General features: G+C 46.1%; 2 protein-coding genes across 4 annotated transcripts; one reads left to right on the top strand and one right to left on the bottom strand.

The window, feature by feature from the left end:
* The first annotated feature begins 2,872 nt into the window (after positions 1-2,872).
* LOC142656042 (T-box-containing protein TBX6L-like) lies at positions 2,873-8,786 on the top strand. The gene is made up of 7 exons (XM_075830878.1): positions 2,873-3,039; positions 3,315-3,582; positions 3,879-4,022; positions 4,860-4,930; positions 5,145-5,200; positions 6,554-6,992; positions 8,173-8,786. Exons 1-7 carry the CDS (start codon positions 3,017-3,019, stop codon positions 8,378-8,380), a joined length of 1,209 nt encoding a protein of 402 aa, XP_075686993.1. The 5' UTR covers positions 2,873-3,016; the 3' UTR covers positions 8,381-8,786.
* LOC142656040 (lysophospholipase D GDPD1-like) lies at positions 8,756-23,132 on the bottom strand. Of its 3 annotated transcripts, XM_075830875.1 has the most exons (12): positions 22,729-23,131; positions 21,473-21,688; positions 17,340-17,524; positions 16,850-16,892; positions 15,488-15,623; positions 15,086-15,131; positions 14,855-14,973; positions 14,695-14,784; positions 12,970-13,103; positions 12,821-12,880; positions 11,575-11,626; positions 8,756-8,981 (listed from the first exon to the last, which is right to left on the bottom strand). In XM_075830875.1, exons 3-12 carry the CDS (start codon positions 17,476-17,478, stop codon positions 8,805-8,807), a joined length of 996 nt encoding a protein of 331 aa, XP_075686990.1. In that variant the 5' UTR covers positions 17,479-17,524; positions 21,473-21,688; positions 22,729-23,131; the 3' UTR covers positions 8,756-8,804. The 3 variants fall into 3 exon arrangements, with proteins under 3 accessions (XP_075686990.1, XP_075686992.1, XP_075686991.1); XM_075830877.1 differs by lacking the exon at positions 21,473-21,688 and having other exon boundaries at positions 22,729-23,132; XM_075830876.1 differs by lacking the exon at positions 22,729-23,131 and having other exon boundaries at positions 21,473-21,937.
* Between the last annotated feature and the right edge of the window lie 1,581 nt (positions 23,133-24,713).

Here is a 24,713-nt window from a genome sequence, read left to right as displayed (position 1 = left end):
TTCAGTGGTGTACTGTCTACTCCTTGCTGACCCACTGGCAAACCATCTTCTCCTTGATAACTGAGACCCTGGAGACCTAGTGAAATATCTGACCTCTGAATGGTGACTCCTTCCTAATGATACGATTTTGGTAACCCATTGGGATAGTACTCAATCAGTGGTTTATCCAGTGAGATAGTGTCCAATTCCAGTGGTACCATACAGTCCCTGGTGATCCAGTAAAATAGCATCCAATTCCAGTGGTTCATACAGTCCCTGGTGATCCAGTTCGTTTGTGTCCAATTCCAGTGGTTCATACAGTTCTTGGTGATCCAGTGAAACAGTATCCAATGCCAGTGGTCCCATACAGTCCCTGATTATCCTGTACGATAGTATCCAGTTTCAGTGGTTCCATACAGTCCCTGGTGATCCAGTGAGATAGTATCCAATTCTAGTAGTTCCATACAGTCCCTGGTGATCCAGCGAGATAGTATCCAGTTTCAGTGGTTCCATACAGTTCCTGGCAATCCGGTGAGATTCTGTCCAATTCCAGTGGTTCCACACAGTCCCTGGTAATCCATTGGGACATCATCCAATTCCTTATGTTGCTATGGGTGGTGTCCAGTTCCTCATTACCCAGTGAGTCCCTTGCGACCCTTTGGAATAACTTTTAGCACCTGATGATCCAGTTTGATGACTAGTTGGCGGTCCATCTGTCTAGCTGCCATGTTCTGTCCCTGGTGATCTGGTGGTCAATGTCCAGTATGTAGCGTTCACTGCTCAGCAACTTAATCCAGGCCAGATTACGTTACACCAGAATAAATACGTTCGGTTACATTTGAATAAATAATTAGACACCCCCCCCCACTCCAAAAATTTGAATTTCCTAAACCTTGACTATGACATAATTAAACTGAGGTGATACAATGTATCAGTCCACCTACAAGGTATCAGTCCACCTACAAGGTATCAGTCCACCTACAAGGTATCAGTCCACCTACAAGGTATCAGTCCACCTACAAGGTATCAGTCCACCTACAAGGTATCAGTCCACCTACAATGTATCAGTCCACCTACAAGGTATCAGTCCACCTACAAGGTATCAGTCCACCTACAAGGTATCAGTCCACCTACAAGGTATCAGTCCACCTACAAGGTATCAGTCCACCTACAAGGTATCAGTCCACCTACAAGGTATCAGTCCACCTACAATGTATCAGTGCAGGTATGACATCATGAGGACTTATAGCAGATGTGGTGACAACAGATGGGGGTATAAAGGGCTACTCCATTAAGGGGGGGGGGGCAGCGGGGAAACAAGGTGTTAATTAAGCAATGATGGAGATTAGGTGAATATAAACATAGAATTACACCGTGTACAGACCGCGGCCCCTCCTCAACTCCATGGGCAGGATCACAATGATGCACTAATGACCTGCACATTTATAATTGGTGGGGGCTCCAGGGTGTGACATAAGCATCTTGTCACAAGAGCTTGCAATCTATGGCCCGATGTGTGAATGGGATTTTTATGTCCCCCTCCCTCTCAGCTGTATGGGGTCTCTCCTCCCCCTGTATAAAGCTCTCCCCCTGGGTCCTGGGTGTCAGATCACATCATGCACTCAACAGGAATACTGGGCTGCTGCCTGCCCACCCCTCCCAAACTCAGGAGAGACTTAAGTGAGTAACCTGGACCCCTTCTGTATATGTGTGTAGTGTCTATGTGTATACAGATATAGCAGAGGTGAATTTGTCATTGATTTTGAGATTATACAGTTGAATAACACACAGTGATAACTCTCTGATTACAGATAATGTAGTAGATGTTACCTGCAGTCCTATGTAACACTACAGATAACACAGTGATGACTCTCTGATTACAGATAATGTAGATGTCACCTGCAGTCCTATGTAACACCACAGATAACACAGTGATAACTCTCTGATTACAGATAATGTAGTAGATGTTACCTGCAGTCCTATGTAACACCACAGATAACACAGTGATAACTCTCTGAGTACAGATAATGTAGTAGATGTTACCTGCAGTCCTATGTAACACCACAGATAACACAGTGATAACTCTCTGATTACAGATAATGTAGTAGATGTTACCTGCAGTCCTATGTAACACCACAGATAACACAGTGATAACTCTCTGAGGACAGATAATGTAGTAGTGTTACCTGCAGTCCTATGTAACACCACATATAACATAGTGATAACTCTCTGATTACAGATAATGTAGTAGATGTTACCTGCAGTCCTATGTAACACCACAGATAACACAGTGATAACTCTCTGAGTACAGATAATGTAGTAGATGTTACCTGCAGTCCTATGTAACACCACAGATAACAGTGATAACTCTCTGATTACAGATAATGTAGTAGATGTTACCTGCAGTCCTATGTAACACCACAGATAACAGTGATAACTCTCTGATTACAGATAATGTAGTAGTGTTACCTGCAGTCCTATGTAACACCACAGATAACACAGTGATAAATCTCTGAGTACAGATAATGTAGTAGTGTTACCTGCAGTCCTATGTAACACTACAGCTTTGCCATTCAGGAGTCCCACAAAGCTGAGTGATGAGTCCTGTGGGAGTTGTAATATGTGTGGTCACCGGTCCAGCATTCATTATAGGATCTGGCTGGGACTTGTAGTCCCCATCTGCGTTCTGTAGATTTACGGTCTTTCCCTGATGGATTTGTGAATGGTGAACAAACGTCGCAGCTGCTTGTGAATTGCGGGTAGCCCCGGGTCACTCTGTTGTCTGCCCATTTGTCCCTGTGTCAATATTTACCCGGGCATTTTGGCAGGAGTGTAAATGGAGGGCGGCCTCAGTGACATCGGGGTAACATCATCTCTTCTGCTTCATTCAGGTGCAAAGTTTCCTCATCCCCCTGGATATTATTTGTCTCCGCCATATTGTTCTCCTCCGGGATCGCCAGCGCCGCCAGCTTCTCAAGTCACTGCCCAACTGGAGAACAAGGAATTATGGGAGAAGTTTAAAGCTGTGGGGACAGAGATGATACTCACCAAAAATGGAAGGTAAATGTGTGCCGGGTCTTAAGTTCATCCTGAGCTTCCTGGTTCATGAATAGAATGCCAGAACTACAGTGCAGACTGACACTTTCACAGGCAGGGAAGTAGGAGAGGGAGGGGAGATGTATTTATCGGAGGTCTGTGAAACACTGGATGACAACCCTTATGGACACTGTAATGGCGGCGATTAGTGGTTGTCACCCCGCATCGGACTTCACAGCGGGACGACGCATGGGCTGAGATTTCCAGGTGTAGTCTGACCCTCTCTCTTGTCCTGACAGGCGGATGTTCCCGGAGTTTTCCGTCTCCCTGTCCGACATGGACCCGCATTCTCTCTACTCCATCTGCGTCCAGGCCGTCCCTGATGGTGAAAACCGTTACAAGTGGCGTGACGGGGCCTGGAGTATGAGCGGCAGAGCAGAGCCGGGGCCCCCCACCCGCCTTTATCTCCACCCCGAATCCCCAGCCCCCGGTCACCGATGGATGGAGAGACCCATCTGCTTCAACAAGATCCGACTGACCAACAATACCCTGAGCCAGGGAGGGCAGGTATGGAGGAGATCTGATTCTATGGATGTAGACAGGCACACTTGTCCATAGATCATTGCAGAATGTCGCCCCCTAGGGTCGTACAATCATGAAAAATTGAGAAATGCGACTTATTCCTCATGTACATGTTTGTCACCGCTGTCACCTGCACCTCCCTAGTTACTCTAGGTCACTGATATGTAGCTTGTGTGCCCACATTGTGCCAGCCTGAGTGCCCCCTGTGCCAAGATTGGACCTTGTACCTTCATGTTGTTCATTGTCTCTGCTGATATCTAACGATGACGTTTTCTCCTCAGATCGTCCTGCAGTCCATGCACCGCTACTGCCTGCGATTATACATCATCCCCACGTCTAGTAACGGACCCCACCCCCGACCAGCCTCCTCCATCTCTTTCCCCGAGACGTCCTTCATAGCGGTCACCAGCTACCAGAACCCCAGGGTCAGGAGACGTTTACCCCTAATAATAACTACTGCGCCCCCTGTAGGATGTGAAGACTTTGCTTTATTGTTTTTATACGGATTTAAAATTTTATTTCCTGTCCTTTCCTCGGTTCATATCTAAAGCCACTTTTAAAAAGTTTGCCGGTTGCTCTTGGAAACAGACAACAGTTTAGTTCCACCCTGTTGTCAGTCATGTGACCAAACTGCTGACTTCTGTGTAATCATCATCTGACCTCCCACAATGCACTGCTCTCTGGAAACGGGGAACCAGCAGAATTATGACTGTAGCTTTGAATATAACTGGAGAAGAAATCGTCCTAATTAAATATCAATGAAGCAAAGTAATAATAAAGATACTCAACCTTTTCTGTAGATATTAAGGTGGGTCTTACATACGTCCTACATTTTGGAATTCCGAGGTGACGGGAGCACCTTCAAATACAGAGGCACCGCTTCGGGGGTAGGGTGGGAGGAAGCGATTTATGGGCGGCTATAAAATATCCTTTTGTGGACCCTCTAGGGTACGGAGCCTCCAGTGCCACATTGAATAGGACTCCTACTCTTATCCCTAGGCCCTGTCCAATCAACAGCTAGTGGTCACCCAATATAATCCAATACATTAATATTTCCGAGGGTTCATTAATTTTTATGGACACCCCCTTTAAGTGCGCTCCGTGGTCTCTAGATCTGAACAATTATTTATTTTTTCTTTACCGATTGGGTTCCCTTTGCCCTGTAAAATCTGCATGTCATGGCTCGTAGCTCCTCCCTCTGTCACTATCTCCTCCCACTTATATTAGCCCCTCCTCTTACCTATTTTTACTCTCCCCTATAGCTCTCCTTGTTGAAAATTGAAGAAAATCCATTTGCAAAAGGAATCAAATATTTCAAGAGTCAGCAGGAACAGTAAGTGTGACAATATCCTCTGATTATCGCTCCCTACTGACGCACTGGGCTGAATGCCGGGTCGGACCTTTGACCAGTAGAAAATCTGTACGATATCTAAAAAGTGTGGGTGCCCCTTTAATGTGACTGCCACTAAAATGTTTAGATTCAGGGAATTACATAATAAGGGGGAACGTTATACAATATACTAAAAAACAAAAATGATCTATTTCAGCAACACTCCAAAAAAAAGGCAGAAGACGATGGAAATGGACAGAGATGGGTCCCCAGGTCAGTGTGTGATGTCATCACGTTATCCGCACAATGCAAACTGCTCCCATTACTTCATATATCTCGTAGGAACACTTAAGGCACAACTAGTAGGCGCCATGAACACAACCAAGCCCGTAATTATGGCCCGCGATTGCGGGCATGGCCGGCTGCTGACAGCCATCCGCATTTTCAGGCCGTGCTCACTATTCTGCTGGTGGAGTCACTGTGTACATACATTACATTACTTATCCTGTACTGATCCTGAGTTACATCCTGTATTATACTCCAGAGCTGCACTCACTATTCTGCTGGTGGAGTCCCTGTGTACATACATTACTTATCCTGTACTGATCCTGAGTTATATCCTGTATTATACTCCAGAGCTGCACTCACTATTCTGCTGGTGGAGTCACTGTGTACATACATTACATTACTTATCCTGTACTGATCCTGAGTTACATCCTGTATTATACTCCAGAGCAGCACTTACTATTCTGCTGGTGGAGTCACTGTGTACATACATTACATTACTTATCCTGTACTTATCCTGAGTTACATCCTGTATTATACTCCAGAGCTGCACTCACTATTCTGCTGGAGGAGTCACTGTGTACATACATTACATTACTTATCCTGTACTGATCCTGAGTTATATCCTGTATTATACTCCAGAGCTGCACTCACTATTCTGCTGGTGGAGTCACTGTGTACACACATTACATTACTTATCCTGTACCGATCCTGAGTTACATCCTGTATTATACTCCAGAGCTGCACTCACTATTCTGCTGGTGGAGTCACTGTGTACATACATTACATTACTTATCCTGTACTGATCCCGAGTTACATCCTGTATTATACTCCAGAGCTGCACTCACTATTCTGCTGGTGGAGTCACTGTGTACATACATTACATTACTTATCCTGTACTGATCCTGAGTTACATCCTGTATTATACTCCAGAGCTGCACTCACTATTCTGCTGGTGGAGTCCCTGTGTACATACATTACATTACTTATCCTGTACTGATCCGGAGTTATATCCTGTATTATACTCCAGAGCTGCACTCACTATTCTGCTGGTGGAGTCGCTGTGTACATACATTACATTACTTATCCTGTACCGATCCTGTGTTACATCATGTATTATACTCCAGAGCTGCACTCACTATTCTGCTGGTGGAGTCACTGTGTACATACATGACATTACTTATCCTGTACTGATCCTGAGTTACATCCTGTATTATACTCCAGAGCTGCACTCACTATTCTGCTGGTGGAGTCACTGTGTACGCTGTGCAGACACTGAACAAGCAGAGGGTACACAGCTCCAGGTAATATATAGTGATAATGATTTCTGTGTTCTTTCAGAGTGCAAGAGATACAAAGAGAGCGCAGCCAAACTGGCAACTCAAAGAGACAGCAGAGGGGAGAGAACATTTGTCTTAGATGAGAACACAGAGGACAAAAATCAGAGACTGCATGTGTCAGAAGACCGTACAGCCGAGGAAGAGGAGAGACAGGAGATCTCAGAAAAGAGAGAGGAGGAAAGAAAACAGATACAGACACCTGGAAAAGAGATTCCCAGAGCCAATCACATTAGGCATTTGGCAGACGCCACATACCCGGCACAGGGTAGATACTTGACACATAGGGAATGTATAGAAAGCAGAGAAGAGAGATCCCACAGGACGGACAATCTAGTGCAGTGGGATCTCATAACACAGAGACCAATGTGGGCACAACCATCTTCCATCTCTCCGCTGCCAGCGATGGCCTATCCTCCACCTGCCTGTCACATAGGTCACAGGTAAGATCCTGAACTTTCATTCTACAGCTTACAATAACTTCATTACATTACTTATCCTGTACTGATCCTGAGTTATATCCTGTATTATACTCCAGAGCTGCACTCACTATTCTGCTGGTGGAGTCACTGTGTACATACATTACATTACTTATCCTGTACTGATCCTGAGTTACATCCTTTATACTCCAGAGCTGCACTCACTATTCTGCTGGTGGAGTCACTGTGTACACACATTACATTACTTATCCCGTACTGATCCTGAGTTATATCCTGTAATATACTCCAGAGCTGCACTCACTATTCTGCTGGTGGAGTCACTGTGTAGGTACATTACATTACTGATCCTGAGTTACATCTTGTATTATACTCCAGAGCTGCACTCACTATTCTGCTGGTGGAGTCACTGTGTACATACATTACATTACTTATCCTGTACCGATCCTGAGTTATATCCTGTATTATACTCCAGAGCTGCACTCACTATTCTGCTGGTGGAGTCACTGTGTACATACATTACATATCCTGTACTGATCCTGAGTTATATCCTGTATTATACTCCAGAGCTGCACTCACTATTCTGCTGGTAGAGTCACTGTGTACATACATTACATTACTTATCCTGTACTGATCCTGAGTTATATCCTGTATTATACTCCAGAGCTGCACTCACTATTCTGCTGGTGGAGTCACTGTGTACATACATTACATTACTTATCCTGTACTGATCCTGAGTTATATCCTGTATTATACTCCGGAGCTGCACTCACTATTCTGCTGGTGGAGTCACTGTGTACATACATTACATTACTTATCCTGTACTGATCCTGAGTTATATCCTGTATTATACTCCAGAGCTGCACTCACTATTCTGCTGGTGGAGTCACTGTGTACATACATTACATTACTTATCCTGTACTGATCCTGAGTTATATCCTGTATTATACTCCGGAGCTGCACTCACTATTCTGCTGGTGGAGTCACTGTGTACATACATTACATTACTTATCCTGTACTGATCCTGAGTTACATCCTTTATACTCCAGAGCCGCACTCACTATTCTGCTGGTGGAGCCACCGCCCCCCCCCTTCCCTCTGGGCGTCTGGTAGCCGATCCCTCTTTCTGTGATTGACTGCTTCACCCTGGGTCTGCTGTTATCTGATGGTTTCTCTTTTATTACAGATTCGCTCATCCGTCCCCTTCTGCTTTAGCTCCATTTCCTTCCTCGATCGCTGATTTGCCCAATGTTGCCCCCTATTTTATGGGTTCCTGGGCATCCCCGCCAATAAGACTGAGTTATCCCCTTTCTGCACTGCACCTATCATTCTTGCAGCAGATGAGCACAACACCCTGGTACCTGCCTCCGCATGCCACCTCTAGGGGGGTCTGATGCCAGGGACATGTGCCAGTAGTGCCCAGCACAGCTGCATAAAGGACTAAATGGTGGAGCAGAAACAGATTGTGCCTGAGCTGAGCAGAGCCAAGTTCTGCAGAGATTAACGGTGTAGTGTGTTGTAGCAGAGCTGAGTGACTGGCAGAATAAGGGCCGAGAGCTCTGCACCCAAGATCCACCAGGAGATGAACGGGACGATGTTCTGCAGCAGAGAGGACAGAGGGTCAGTGGACGGCTGGGAGATGCTATATGGACATGGCGGAGGAGCTCGTCCTCCCGCAATGTATCCAGCCTCGAGGTCAGAGCTCTGCGGGGTCTTACACGTGGGTCTCCACTATCATGGCGGTCACCGCAGACTCACAACTTGTATCATTACTGTAAAATAAACAATTTATTTACATTTCCAGGCGTTGATGGATCTTTATATATTAGACGGTGTCCTCACATATGTGTCCTCTGCCCCCCGAGATCTCTGCTCCCCCTCATATTCCTGCAGGAAGGTGTGAAGCTTAGAAGGGTAATCGGTCATAACGCCGGTGACTCCACAATTAAAGGCTTTCCGGAAATCAGACTCCTGGTTCAGCACCCAGAAGTAAACCTGTAGGGGGAGCCACACGATATATTTGCATTCTTTTCTCATGTATCATATATACACACATCACATCACATATATGACCGGTGCAGAATATCACATCACATATATGACCGGTGCAGAATATCACATATATATATATGACCTGTGCAGAGTATTACATTATATTATATGACCGGTGCAGAATATCCCATATATATATGACCGGTGCAGAATATCCCATATATATATGACCGGTGCAGAATATCCCATATATATATATGACCGGTGCAGAGTATTACATATATTATATGACCGGTGCAGAATATCCCATATATATATGACCGGTGCAGAATATCCCATATATATTATATGACCGGTGCAGAGTATTACATATATTATATGACCGGTGCAGAATATCCCATATATATATGACCGGTGCAGAATATCCCATATATATATGACCGGTGCAGAATATCCCATATATATATGACCGGTGCAGAATATCCCATATATATTATATGACCGGTGCAGAGTATTACATATATTATATGACCGGTGCAGAATATCACATATATATATGACCGGTGCAGAATATCACATATATATATGACCTGTGCAGAGTATTACATATATTATATGACCGGTGCAGAGTATTACATTATATTATATGACCGGTGCAGAGTATTACATATATTATATGACCGGTGCAGAGTATTACATATATTATATGACCTGTGCAGAATATCACATATATATATGACCGGTGCAGAATATCACATATATATATGACCGGTGCAGAATATCACATATATATATGACCTGTGCAGAGTATTACATATATTATATGACCGGTGCAGAGTATTACATTATATTATATGACCGGTGCAGAGTATTACATATATTATATGACCGGTGCAGAGTATTACATATATTATATGACCGGTGCAGAGTATTACATTATATTATATGACCGGTGCAGAGTATTACATATATTATATGACCGGTGCAGAGTATTACATATATTATATGACCGGTGCAGAGTATTACATATATTATATGACCTGTGCAGAATATCACATATATATATGACCGGTGCAGAATATCACATATATTATATGACCGGTGCAGAGTATTACATTATATTATATGACCGGTGCAGAATATCACATCACATATATGACCGGTGCAGAATATCCCATATATATATGACCGGTGCAGAATATCCCATATATATATATGACCGGTGCAGAGTATTACATTATATTATATGACCGGTGCAGAATATCACATCACATATATGACCGGTGCAGAATATCCCATATATATATGACCGGTGCAGAATATCCCATATATATATATGACCGGTGCAGAGTATTACATTATATTATATGACCGGTGCAGAATATCACATATATATATATATGACCGGTGCAGAATATCACATATATATATGACCGGTGCAGAATATCACATATATTATATGACCGGTGCAGAGTATTACATTATATTATATGACCGGTGCAGAGTATTACATATATTATATGACCGGTGCAGAGTAATACATATATTATATGACCGGTGCAGAGTATTACATTATATTATATGACCTGTGCAGAATATCACATATATATATGACCGGTGCAGAATATCACATATATATATGACCGGTGCAGAATATTACATATATTATATGACCGGTGCAGAGTATTACATATATTATATGACCGGTGCAGAATATCACATATATATATATATGACCGGTGCAGAATATCACATATATATATGACCGGTGCAGAATATCACATATATTATATGACCGGTGCAGAGTATTACATATATTATATGACCGATGCAGAGTATTACATATATTATATGACCAGCGCAGAGTATTACATTATATTATATGACCGGTGCAGAATATCACATATATTATATGACCGGTGCAGAATATCACATATATTATATGACCGGTGCAGAGTATTACATTATATTATATGACCGATGCAGAGTATTACATATATTATATGACCAGCGCAGAGTATTACATTATATTATATGACCTGTGCAGAATATCACATATATATATGACCTGTGCAGAGTATTACATTATATTATATGACCGATGCAGAGTATTACATATATTATATGACCAGCGCAGAGTATTACATTATATTATATGACCGGTGCAGAATATCCCATATATGACCGGTGCAGAGTATTACATTATATATGACCGGTGCAGAGTATCACATCACATATATGACCGGTGCAGAGTATCACATCACATATATGACCGGTGCAGAGTATTACATATATTATATGACCAGCGCAGAGTATTACATTATATTATATGACCGGTGCAGAATATCCCATATATATATGACCGGTGCAGAGTATTACATTATATATGACCGGTGCAGAGTATCACATCACATATATGACCGGTGCAGAGTATTACATTATATTATATGACCGGTGCAGAATATCCCATATATATATGACCTGTGCAGAGTATTACATTATATTATATGACCGGTGCAGAGTATTACATATATATATGACCGGTGCAGTAGAACATTATATATAGGATTATACATTATAGTCATGATTTCGGTACCTGGATGCCTCGGTCCTCTAGATGCTGAAAAAGACTCTTCCTCATTATTAGTCTGTGAGAGAAACAAACGGTCTCATTATAACAACATCTCATGTATAAAATAGAACGACTCTGTAGTTGGAGACATATAATATAATATAATATAATAGTCCAGTATATACTAATCATTTCTTGTACTAGTCTCTAGTTATAGCCAAATATTAATATGTTTTCCTGTTGCCAGAGTGCATTGTGGGAGCTCAGTGTCTGGTAAGTCACATGACTGTCCTGTAACCAGTAGTAGGATTTTTTAGTTTTAGGCTATGTTCACACGGGGTCTTTTGCCGAGTTTTTTGACGCGGAAACCGCGTCGCAAAACTCGGCAGAAACGGCCCGAGAACGCCTCCCATTGATTTCAATGGGAGGCGTCGGCGTCTTTTTCCCGCGAGCAGTAAAACTGCCTCGCGGGAAAAAGAAGCGACATGCCCTATCTTCGGGCGCTTCCGCGTCCGACCTCCCATTGACTTCAATGGGAGGCAGGAGAAAGCGTGTTTTATGCCCGCGGCGCTCAATGGCCGCGGGCGAAAAACGGCGCGATAATTGCTATTCACACGGAGTATTTTGGGGGAGGAATATCTGCCTCAAAATTCCGTTTGGAGCTTTGAGGCAGATATTCCTCCCCCAAAATACTCCGTGTGAACATAGCCTTAGGCTGTGTTCACGTGGAGTTTTTTGCAGGCAGAATTTCTGCCTCAAAATTCAGTTTGGAAGTTTGAGGCAGATTTTCCTCTCCCTGCACGCCGATTTTCGCTGCGTTTTTTGCGCCGTTTTTTGCCTGCGGCCAATGAGCACCGCGGGTATAAAACGCCACGAAATACGCTTTCTCTGCCTCCCATTGATGTCAATGGGAGGTCAGAGGCGTAAACGCCCGAAGATAGGACATGTCCCTTCTTTCTCCCGCGAGTCGGTTTTATCGCTCGCGGGAAAAAGACGCCTCCGCCTCCCATTGAAATCAATGGGAGGCATTTTCGGGCCATTTTTGACGAGTTTTGCGGTGCGGTTTCCGCGTAAAAAAACTCGGTGTGAACATGCCCTTACTTTGGAAGTGACTGGCGTAGAGGAGATGACGTAACTTAAGATCAGTACAAGAGATGTAAAACCAATCACTGGCTCTGCGTTACATGGAGATAAAACCTGTGAGGAGCAGTAACATGTTGTGTAATGTGGAGTTCCCCTATAAGCCGGGAAGGTGCTGCCTCGCACTCACTTGTTCTGCAGGTAGACCAGGAAGCGGTTCCTCATCAGAGGGTTTCCTGGAAAATACGTCCTATAGAGAGAGACTCCGTGTGAGACCTCCGCATACAGAAATGACCCCGTCCGCACCCTCATCGTATCCTGTATATAATATACACCAACCTATTTATAATGGACGGCATGCATGTCTCCACCACGGACTCTGGCAAATCCACAAATGGCAGCAGCCCCGTGTAGTAGAGGAGGAGGAGGATGACCCCCCGACGCGGAGTGAACATGAATGGCATCTCTGGATTCTGATAGAAAATACATGGAGGATGATGATGAGAGAGTGGTAGTAGTAGTTCTAGGAGAATGAGCGACTACCTGTATATATATATAGCACCATACTGTGCAGCGCTTTATATTCAGGGAAGGCAGCGATCACATAAAGCCCCAGAAGTGAGAAGACATAAGAAGGGCTAATGGTAAAGCACGACGGCAATACGATTAATAGTATATAATATAATAGATAGGAGAATGAGAGTAGTAGTGGTGGTGATACTGAGCAAGATGAAGGTGGAGAAGCTGTAAAGTAATAGTAGAAAAGTAGTAGTGAGTAGCAGTGGCATAGAGGAACATGAGCAGTACCAGAGAGAAGGATGGAGGAGGATGAGAGAGTAGTACTATAGAGGACATGAGAGGGTAGCAGTAAAGATAGGAGGATAAAGGAGTAGTAGTTGTAGGGAGGCGGATGAAGTAGTTTAAGCAAATTAGGAGAGAGAAGAAACGTCAGTAGGAAGAATAAACACAAAGGCAGTAGTAGCGAGAAATAGGAGACTGATGGGGGTAGTAGTAGAGGAAAGGAGGATGAGGCAGTGCTAGTAGCAGCAAAGGAGTTGACAGAATCAGTCAATAGTCAATACAAGACTGAAGGAATAGAATAAGGAGAAAGACAGAGTAATATTAGGAGGATAAAGGATAAGTAGAGAGCAGGATGAGAGTAGTAGTCCTTTCAGTACATAGGATAGTGAAGGATCTACAGTAGTAAATTGACAAGGGAGTAAAAGAAAACTAAAGGGTTATGGAGTAGTAGATGTATATAAGGGGATGAGTGGTAGTACAGAGGATGATGATGGAGTAGTAGATGTATATAAGGGGATGAGCGGTAGTACAGAGGATGATGATGGAGTAGTAGATGTATATAAGGGGATGAGCGGTAGTACAGAGGATGATGATGGAGTAGTAGATGTATATAAGGGGATGAGCGGTAGTACAGAGGATGATGATGGAGTAGTAGATGTATATAAGGGGATGAGTGGTAGTACAGAGGATGATGATGGAGTAGTAGATGTATATAAGGGGATGAGCGGTAGTACAGAGGATGATGATGGAGTAGTAGATGTATATAAGGGGATGAGTGGTAGTACAGAGGATGATGATGGAGTAGTAGATGTATATAAGGGGATGAGTGGTAGTACAGAGGATGATGATGGAGTAGTAGATGTATATAAGGGGATGAGTGGTAGTACAGAGGATGATGATGGAGTAGTAGATGTATATAAGGGGATGAGTGGTAGTACAGAGGATGATGATGGAGTTGTAGATGTAGATAAGGGGAGGAGTGGTAGTACAGAGGATGATGATGGAGTAGTAGATGTATATAAGGGGATGAGTGGTAGTACAGAGGATGATGATGGAGTAGTAGATGTATATAAGGGGATGAGTGGTAGTACAGAGGATGATGATGGAGTAGTAGTAGAAGAGAGGAGGATGAGGGAGTAGTATTAGTAGATAGGGGATGAGAGCGTAGTGGTAGTACATAGCATGATGGAGTAGTAGTATATACTGAGGGGAGTAGTAGTGAGGAGAAGTACTAATGTCGGACTCTCAGGCCGCTCTCGTTACCTCCTTACGACATTTCTTCATGACCTTGTCGCTGGTGCTGGCCCAGATGGTCCTCTCCATGCGCTGATATGTCCTCACGAGATCCGACACCTAGGACACAAGGACGTGATTACGGACCGCGGTCACCCGGGGGTCGCCGCCCACCACACGCAGCCGTTACCTTTTTAATCAGCTCATCGTTGTCCTCCTTGATCTCCACATTGATGGGTTTATCGGGGTATCGGTGGAAGACGTCCTCCAGCAGGGGAATGTGGTGGTCTGTGCCTGACGACATGTGACCTGCGACAGACGACAACCTCCGTACAAGGATATATAATTAACCGCCTCACTGCCTGTCCGTGTGCGAGGTGCAGACGTGCGCTGGGACTTATAATCCTTAACCCCTACCTACCTGGGAAGAAGGTGACCTCCAGGGACTCCTTATACTGCGGCAGCTCCTAGGGAAGAAAAACTATATAAAATACACGTCCGCACCTCAATCCATGAGATTTCTGGCCTCTGACGTCAGCAACTGATACATTTTACCTGCACTGATACATTGTAACAAACTGTCAGCACATGAGAGATTTGTCCTCCTAATGTGTTCACCTCATAGAGGATTGGCTAGACTGGATACATTGTAACAAACCCTCAGCTGGGAGAAGTTTTAGGTCAGGATGGGTTTTTAGGCTCTAGAATGTTTCAATTCACTAACAGCAAACAGAGATATTAAAAACGGTGAGGAATTGAGACTTGCAGAGCTTTTCGTTATACTAGATCTACATACTGTGGGATGTCTTTCTATTGTTATCACCTCGTATGTGACGTCACTTATGTTGACATCGTGTCCCGTCTGCCTATACAAATTGCCGTCATGTGACACCACAACGCGTCCATCTTTGGTCATGTGACAGTCCAACTCCAGGAGGTCGGTGTGATGGGTGATCGCGCTGCAATGAGAGGAATGTTTAGCCGCATTGAAGACCTCTTTCTATCCAAGGACAGCTGATTGTGGGGTGTCCCAGCAGCAGGACCCCCATATTAATATCATTATTGCGGGTTGTCTAAGCTGGAGAACCCCTTGAAGTGTTCAATCTATAGCCACATGCTTCATGTATTAACAGTACAGCAGACAGCAAGAGAGGCGTTCCCCCTGGCAACCAATCAGATTCCAGCTTAGAGGCCCTTTGGAGAATGAACGTTGCGACCTGATTGGTTGCTATGGGTAACTGCTCAACTTTTCCTTTGCTCCAGTTTTGATAAATCTCCCCCTATACTATATATATTAGGATTGCTTTACTTTCCAGGGTAGAGACACCTCACAACAATGACTGCTGCACCCCACAAACATTGCTGCACCCCTCAGAACGCTGCACCCAATAGTACAATGCTGCACCCCTCAAAACAACGCTGCACCCCACAGAACAACGCTGCACCCCACAGAACAACGCTGCACCCCACAGAACAACGCTGCACCCCACAGAACAACGCTGAACCCCACAGAACAACGCTGCACCCCACAGAACAACGCTGCACCCCACAGAACAACGCTGCACCCCACAGAACAACGCTGAACCCCACAGAACAACACTGCACCCCACAGAACAACAACGCTGCACCCCACAGAACAACAACGCTGCACCCTACAGAACAACGCTGCATCCCACAGAACAACGCTGCACCCCACAGAACAACGCTGAACCCCACAGAACAACGCTGAACCCCACAGAACGCTGAACCCCACAGAACAACGCTGCACCCCACAGAACAACAACGCTGCACCCTACAGAACAACGCTGCACCCCACAGAACAACGCTGAACCCCACAGAACAACGCTGAACCCCACAGAACAACGCTGAACCCCACAGAACAACGCTGCACCCCACAGAACAACAACGCTGCACCCCACAGAACAACAACGCTGAACCCCACAGAACAACGCTGCACCCCACAGAACAACGCTGCACCCCACAGAACAACGCTGAACCCCACAGAACAACGCTGAACCCCACAGAACAACGCTGAACCCCACAGAACAACACTGAACCCCACAGAACAACGCTGAACCCCACAGAACAACGCTGAACCCCACAGAACAATTCTGCACCCCTCAGAAACTCTGAAATCCACAGTACAACGCTGCACCCCACAGAACGACCCCTCCATCACACTTACTTATCAAACGCCTCTATTGTGTTCTCAATCCTCTCGCCTGCTCCTGAATGACAGAGGAATGACACGGTTACATCATTGTGCGGATCACCCCAACTTTCCCAAACTCCTGAATGCCTTGTTATGTCGCGTCACCTCCTCTTGTACAGATGCATGACAAGGCATATTTGCCATCCAGGAGTCTTGGAAAGCTGAGTGACGACCAATGATGCTGCAATTAAAGCTGCCACAGAGGTGATCACCCAGCTTTCCAGAGTTCTGAATGGCAAATTTGTCCAGTTATGGTGCAATGTGGGAACAGAGAATGGATCTGAACAACTGGGGAGACCGGAGAGAAACACAAATAACCGAACAGACAAAAAAACAAGATATTAACCCCTAATAACCAGAGCGATCAGTGACATGACTTATATTTATAGGATGGGGGTACCCATTTATGCCGGGTGACACCTGTAGTCAGGGGCAGTTGGGGAGCAGCGGTGGGATGACTTACCCCCTCGGTGGGAGATGTGGCGGCAGTGGAAGGCGAGTCTCTTCTTCTTCTGCAGGATGTGAGGATTCTTCAGCAAGTAATAGGAGGTGACAGCGTAGCCCCCCAGGACTGGGACCAGAAAATAGAAGGGGGGCAGCATGATGTGAGGAGATGGGGTTCAGCAGCTAATCTGGAGGAGGCAGGAGCTGAAGAGGAAAGCCCTGAGAATTAATCATCCAGCTGCAGACCGGAGACATTGCAGGATATGAAGGGCACAGAGGCTGGGAGGAGGCAGAGTGAGGCTCCTGTTCACATTACAGGCGCAGCACCCTTCTCTGGGTCAGACATGGGCACTGCCCGGAAACAATCACTTCTCTGCTCAGTGCTCAGACACAGAATTAGAATCTGTCTGCTGTACAGGGAAATATTCTGCCGCAAGATATTCTCTACTCTACTGCCACAGGGTATCCTCTACTCTACTGCCACAGGGTATCCTCTACTCTACTGCCACGGGGTATCCTCTACTCTACTGCCACGGGGTATCCTCTACTCTACTGCCACAGGGTATCCTCTACTCTACTGCCACAGGGTATCCTCTACTCTACTGCCACAGGGTATCCTCTACTCTACTGCCACGGGGTATCCTCTACTCTACTGCCACAGGGTATCCTCTACTCTACTGCCACGGGGTATCCTCTACTCTACTGCCACAGGGTATCCTCTACTCTACTGCCACGGGGTATCCTCTACTCTACTGCCACGGGGTATCCTCTACTCTACTGCCACGGGGTATCCTCTACTCTACTGCCACGGGGTATCCTCTACTCTTATTCCACGGGGTATCCTCTACTCTTATTCCACGGGGTATCCTCTACTCTTATTCCACGGGGTATCCTCTACTCTTATTCCACGGGGTATCCTCTACTCTTATTCCACGGGGTATCCTCTACTCTTATTCCACGGGGTATCCTCTACTCTTATTCCACGGGGTATCCTCTACTCTTATTCCACGGGGTATCCTCTACTCCTATTCCACAGGGTATCCTCTACTCCTATTCCACAGGGTATCCTCTACTCCTATTCCACAGGGTATCCTCTACTCCTATTCCACAGGGTATCCTCTCCTCTACTGCCACAGGGTATCCTCTACTCCTATTCCACAGGGTATCCTCTCTACGGCCACAGAATATCCTCTACTGCCACATGGTATCAACTTCCGCAGGGTATCCTCTATTCTACTGCCACAAGGTATCAATTGCCTTTCTTTACATTGGGCATCCTGTATACGTCTACGGGGTATCCTCTACTGTTTTGACACAGTGTTTGATCTCCTTTTCTTACATTAGGGATTCTATACTCTTCTGACACAGGTTATTTCCTACTTCCAAGGGGTATCCTCTATTATACTGCCACAGGGTATCCTCTACTCTACTGCCACAGGGTAGTCTACTCATCTGATATAGGATAACCCCTGCTGTCATGCTCGACTACTACTACTGGGTATCTTTTACTCATTCATTCTTTTGTGACAACTATACTGTTCCAGAAAACATACTGTCCTCCACTCTCACAGGGTATCCTACAACCACAATCATACAATGTCTATTAGTCCAATAGTAGGTGGCATCTGTTGTCACACAATACTGGCCCTGCCCTAAAACATACAACCTACTCCTGCCCGAAAACATACAACCTACTCCTGCCCGAAAACATACAATCTACTCCTGCCCTAAAACATACAACCTACTCCCGCCCTGGTACATGCAACCTACTCCCGCCCTGGTACATGCAACCTACTCCTGCCCTGGTGCATGCAACCTACTCCTGCCCTGGCGCATGCAACCTACTCCTGCCCTGGCGCATGCAACCTACTCCTGCCCTGGCGCATGCAACCTATTCCTGCCCTGGCGCATGCAACCTACTCCTGCCCTGGCGCATACAACCTACTCCTGCCCTGGCGCATACAACCTACTCCTGCCCTGGCGCATACAACCTACTCCTGCCCTGGGAAAGACAACCTACTCCTGCCCTGGTACATACAACCTACTCCTGCCCTGGTACATACATCTACTCCTGTCCTGGTACAAACATCTACTCCTGCCCTGGTACATACAACCTACTCCTGCCCTGGTACATACAACCTACTCCTGCCCTGGTGCATACAACCTACTCCTGCCCTGGTACATACAACCTACTCCTGCCCTGATACATACATCTACTCCTGCCCTGGTACATACATCTACTCCTGCCCTGGTACATACAACCTACTCCTGCCCTGGTGCATACAATATAAAACTTGCCCTGGTGCATACATCTACTCCTGCCCTGGTACATACATCTACTCCTGCCCTGGTACATACAACCTACTCCTGCCCTGGTGCATACAACCTACTCCTGCCCTGGTGCATACAACCTACTCCTGCCCTGGTGCATACATCTACTCCTGTCCTGGTACATACATCTACTCCTGCCCTGATACATACATCTACACCTGCCCTGATACATACATCTACACCTGCCCTGGTGCATACAACCTACTCCTGCCCTGGTACATACAACCTACTCCTGCCCTGGTACATACAACCTACTCCTGCCCTGGTACATACAACCTACTCCTGCCCTCGTACATACAACCTACTCCTGCCCTCGTACATACAACCTACTCCTGCCCTCGTACATACAACCTACTCCTGCCCTGGTACATACAACCTACTCCTGCCCTGGTACATACAACCTACTCCTGCCCTGGTACATACAACCTACTCCTGCCCTGGTGCATACAACCTACTCCTGCCCTGGTACATACAACCTACTCCTGCCCTGGTGCATACAACCTACTCCTGCCCTGGTGCATACAACCTACTCCTGCCCTGGTACATACATCTACTCCTGCCCTGGTACATACAACCTACTCCTGCCCTGGTACATACATCTACACCTGCCCTGGTGCATACAACCTACTCCTGCCCTGGTGAATACAACCTACTCCTGCCCTAGTGCATACAACCTACTCCTGCCCTGGTACATACAACCTACTCCTGCCCTGGTGCATACAACCTACTCCTGCCCTGGTGCATACAACCTACTCCTGCCCTGGTGCATACAACCTACTCCTGCCCTGGTGCATACAACCTACTCCTGCCCTGGTGCATACAACCTACTCCTGCCCTGGTGCATACAACCTACTCCTGCCCTGGTGCATACAACCTACTCCTGCCCTGGTGCATACAACCTACTCCTGCCCTGGTGCATACAACCTACTCCTGCCCTGGTGCATACAACCTACTCCTGCCCTGGTGCATACAACCTACTCCTGCCCTGGTGCATACAACCTACTCCTGCCCTGGTACATACAACCTACTCCTGCCCTGGTACATACAACCTACTCCTGCCCTGGTACATACAACCTACTCCTGCCCTGGTACATATAACCTACTCCTGCCCTGGTACATATAACCTACTCCTGCCCTGGTACATACAACCTACTCCTGCCCTGGTACATACAACCTACTCCTGCCCTGGTACATACAACCTACTCCTGCCCTGGTACATATAACCTACTCCTGCCCTGGTACATACAACCTACTCCTGCCCTGGTACATACAACCTACTCCTGCCCTGGTACATACATCTACTCCTGCCCTGATACATACATCTACACCTGCCCTGGTACATACAACCTACTCCTGCCCTGATACATACATCTACTCCTGCCCTGGTGCATGCAACCTACTCCTGCCCTGGTACATACAACCTACTCCTGCCCTGATACATATAACCTACTCCTGCCCTGATACATACATCTACTCCTGCCCTGGTGCATATAACCTACTCCTGCCCTGATACATATAACCTACTCCTGCCCTGGTGCATGCAACCTACTCCTGCCCTGGTACCCAATATCTAGTCTTCCTGTGGTACAAAGGCTTTACCCATCTCTTGGTAAAGAGGCCCTACCTGGTGATCTACCGCTCTGTGTATTGCACCCACTACTTTCCTGGCACACAGTCCCTGTCTATGACAGTATTCTTGGTCCTTCTCAGTTACAGGGTATTTGCACCCACCTCCTGGCACAATGTCACATTTCCAGCTCATGGTTTTGTGAATTTATCCTTGGCACAGAGTACCCCCGCCGCAGATGATTTCCTCCTCACCTGGCACACAGCCTCAGCGTCTGTTCTGGAGCAGTATTTGGCACACACTCATACACCTGTATCCCGCCGCAGTGATGGATCTGCTCTCCTGCCACAGAGTGGTGGGTGCTACAGGGCAGTATACGGGCAGAGTCCTCTTCTCTCCCGTGATACACCGCCTTTCAGCAGCTGGCACCCAGCCCCGCAGCTGCGCCCTCTGTCTACCTGCTCTGTTGACTGGAAGGGAATGTTGTAAATCAGCAAATAGAGAAATGACAATCAGCAGTTTTCGGTCAGAGGTGGCCGCCGCTCAGATGTGGGTGCATGCCGTGTCCCTGCCATGAAATCTCACATGTCTATTCTCCGAGGAGATTCCTTTGCTCCATTTTTTGAAGGATATGATGCCGGAGTGTCCTGGAGTGCCGTCCTGGCAACTAGAAGGTTAATTCCGTATCTGACACACCCACGTGCATTCCAGGCAGGTATATACCTGCATCATACACCTGACCAGAACCTGTTTGGGCAGCGACCTGGAGGCAAGGAGCTTGGACCTCCCATGCCCAACCTTATGATGTCCCGTAGCTATGAGGTTACAGGTCAACCTGACCAGAGAACACGGTCCTGCTGTATCTAAGCCTATCATGTGTGATACTGTCTGCTGAGCTGTGTATCTAATCCTATCATGTGTGATACTGTCTGCTGAGCTGTGTATCTAACCTGTCATGTGTGATACTGAATGCTGAGCTGCTGTATCTAATCCTATCATGTGTGATACTGTCTGCTGAGCTGTGTATCTAATCCTATCATGTGTGATACTGTCTGCTGAGCTGTGTATCTAATCCTATCATGTGTGATACTGTCTGCTGAGCTGTGTATCTAATCCCATCATGTGTGATACTGTCTGCTGAGCTGTGTATCTAATCCCATCATGTGTGATACTGTCTACTGAGCTTCTGTATCTAACCTGTCATGTGTGATACTGTCTGCTGAGCTGTGTATCTAATCATATCATGTGTGATAATGTCTGCTGAGCTGCTGTATCTAATCCTATTACATATGATACGGTCTGCTGAATCTAATCCTATTATGTGTGATATACTGTCTGCTAAACCGTGTATCTAAGCCAATCTTGTGTGATACAGTCTCAGTGCAGCTCTACAACGTAAAAAACAATCCTTTAGGGCCTGCCTGCAGCACTACATGAATAATAAACTGTTATATTTAATAGGGAATAATAATAATATTGTATTAACAGGCCAGAATATAACAATCTTTACCTACAAATATCCAATCCGTGGCACCAGACATTAATAATCAAGTACCAATGATGTTTTCCTCATGTAAGGCCTCATGCCTGTCCATGTCACCCATAGCAACCACAGCTCAGTACAGGTACGAAAGTGAAAGAAGTGATTTGATTGGCTGCTATGGGCTATAAAGAAAATGGCTGCACAAAGAAAGCAGTCAAAGTCAAATTCCATTTTTCCAGTCCTGCTTAGAATATGAAAGCCGATTGGCTGTTATAAACAACTATAAGAAGGAAGCCACGCTCTAACACAACACCATGGACTCCCTTCTCTGGCTGTCACCTCGTTCATTAACAGCCAGAACTACGGTCAAGATGGACACCAGTACAACAGCTCATCCTGAGCTTCCAGGTTCATGAATGAAACAGAGGAACAACAGTGAAAACTGACTGACAGGCAGAGCAGTCAGAGGCGGCAGCAAGGGAGAGGGTGTAACTGGCATTCAGAGCCTATGGAAAGATTGGTGACAACCGCTATGGGCCCCGTAATGGCTGCCGTTAGTGTCACGTCAGTCATGCTCAATGTATAGTATATGCAAATGCCGGAGGGGGAGGAGCATGACACAAGGGGGGCAGTGTGCTTGAGCCCCAGAGCTCGTGAAGGCTCACATCATCCCACCGGGGACATCGGAAAGACAATGGCGCCGCTGTAAGGTAAGTGGCGGCTGTGAAAAGGGGGGGAGGGATGCTTAATTTTAGGGTAAAATGACTATTACAGCCTCGACTGGAATAACCCTTTAAAGCCAATCTGGCATGATGAACACGGCTATTAAAGGTGCGGTCAGGTGATCCGCCCGGCCAATGAGAGGAGAGGGAAGTCCTGCTTCGCATATAATGGAGACTGCCCTCGGCCCCCTGATTGAAACTTTGGGGGACAGCTGTAACCAATAGCATTGCTCTATTACGTAATCTTGTAGATGGCAAATGAATGTTTGCCCATGAGATGTCATTCCTTGGGCACATGATTGGGGGCGGTTTGGACTCTCAGGCGACGTCTTTGCCGGTCGGTAACTTTCCCTTTTCTTCTTCCTTTTCATTAGGATTCGTCTCTGCAGAGTTTGCGGCAAACATTTTTGTCTCCTTGATTTTCCAGAAATCTCCCCCGAAACTCCCCATCCTGCCGTTACCCCCAAAGCTGTGCCTGTTGTCCCCATTACCGAACCCTCTTAGTTTTACAGTTCCCCTAAAAACTGTACTTCAGAAATTAAAAAAAGAGGCACACAGATGGAGACCCCAAAAAATAGTGACAGACAGACAGTGTCCCATACACCTCTAATAGGTGTCGGCCGAGCAGCTGTTCTTCCCGACTCCCCTGAAAACATGTACGCTGGGCTAAGAGGGGAACAAGCCGCTGCCAGATCTCATCTCCTGTGGGAAGAAAAGATATCGAAATCCAACATGCTCGATCTGTCGAAAGTCCGAACACCGCCATCCACATTAGACAGTCAGACGATCTTGTCGAAACCGGGGGAGTTTGGGTGACTTTCCTGGAATGTGTATGGGCACCTTATTAGTGCCCCACACGGTAATATTGCCCCCTTCTGGCTCCACACGCCAATAGTTCCCCAGACAGTAACAGTGCCCCTATTGTGCCTCTAAAAAATCATAAAAACTCACTCGCCTAACCCCAATCCCATGAAGAGCAGCCTCTCCTCCTATCCTGGTGACGTCATCACAACCCCTATGCTGGGCCACTGATTCCTGTGCCGGCAGGGCAATGTAGTGATGTCATAGCTGCCGTCCTGTGCAGGCGGTGCAATGTAGAGGTCATAGCTGCCGTCCTGTGCAGGCGGTGCAATGTAGATGTCATAGCTGCCGACCTGTGCCGGCAGGGCAATATAGTGATGTCATCGCTGACGTCCTGTGCAGGCGGTGCAATGTAGTGATGTCATAGCTGCCGTCCTGTGCAGCCGATGCAATGTAGTGATGTCATAGCTGCCAACCTGTGCAGGCAGT

This window comes from Rhinoderma darwinii, chromosome 6 (genome assembly GCF_050947455.1).
Source record: "Rhinoderma darwinii isolate aRhiDar2 chromosome 6, aRhiDar2.hap1, whole genome shotgun sequence".
Lineage (NCBI taxonomy): Eukaryota > Metazoa > Chordata > Amphibia > Anura > Rhinodermatidae > Rhinoderma > Rhinoderma darwinii.
Note: the sequence above shows the minus strand (reverse complement) of the source record. Positions and strands in the feature narration are given on the sequence as shown.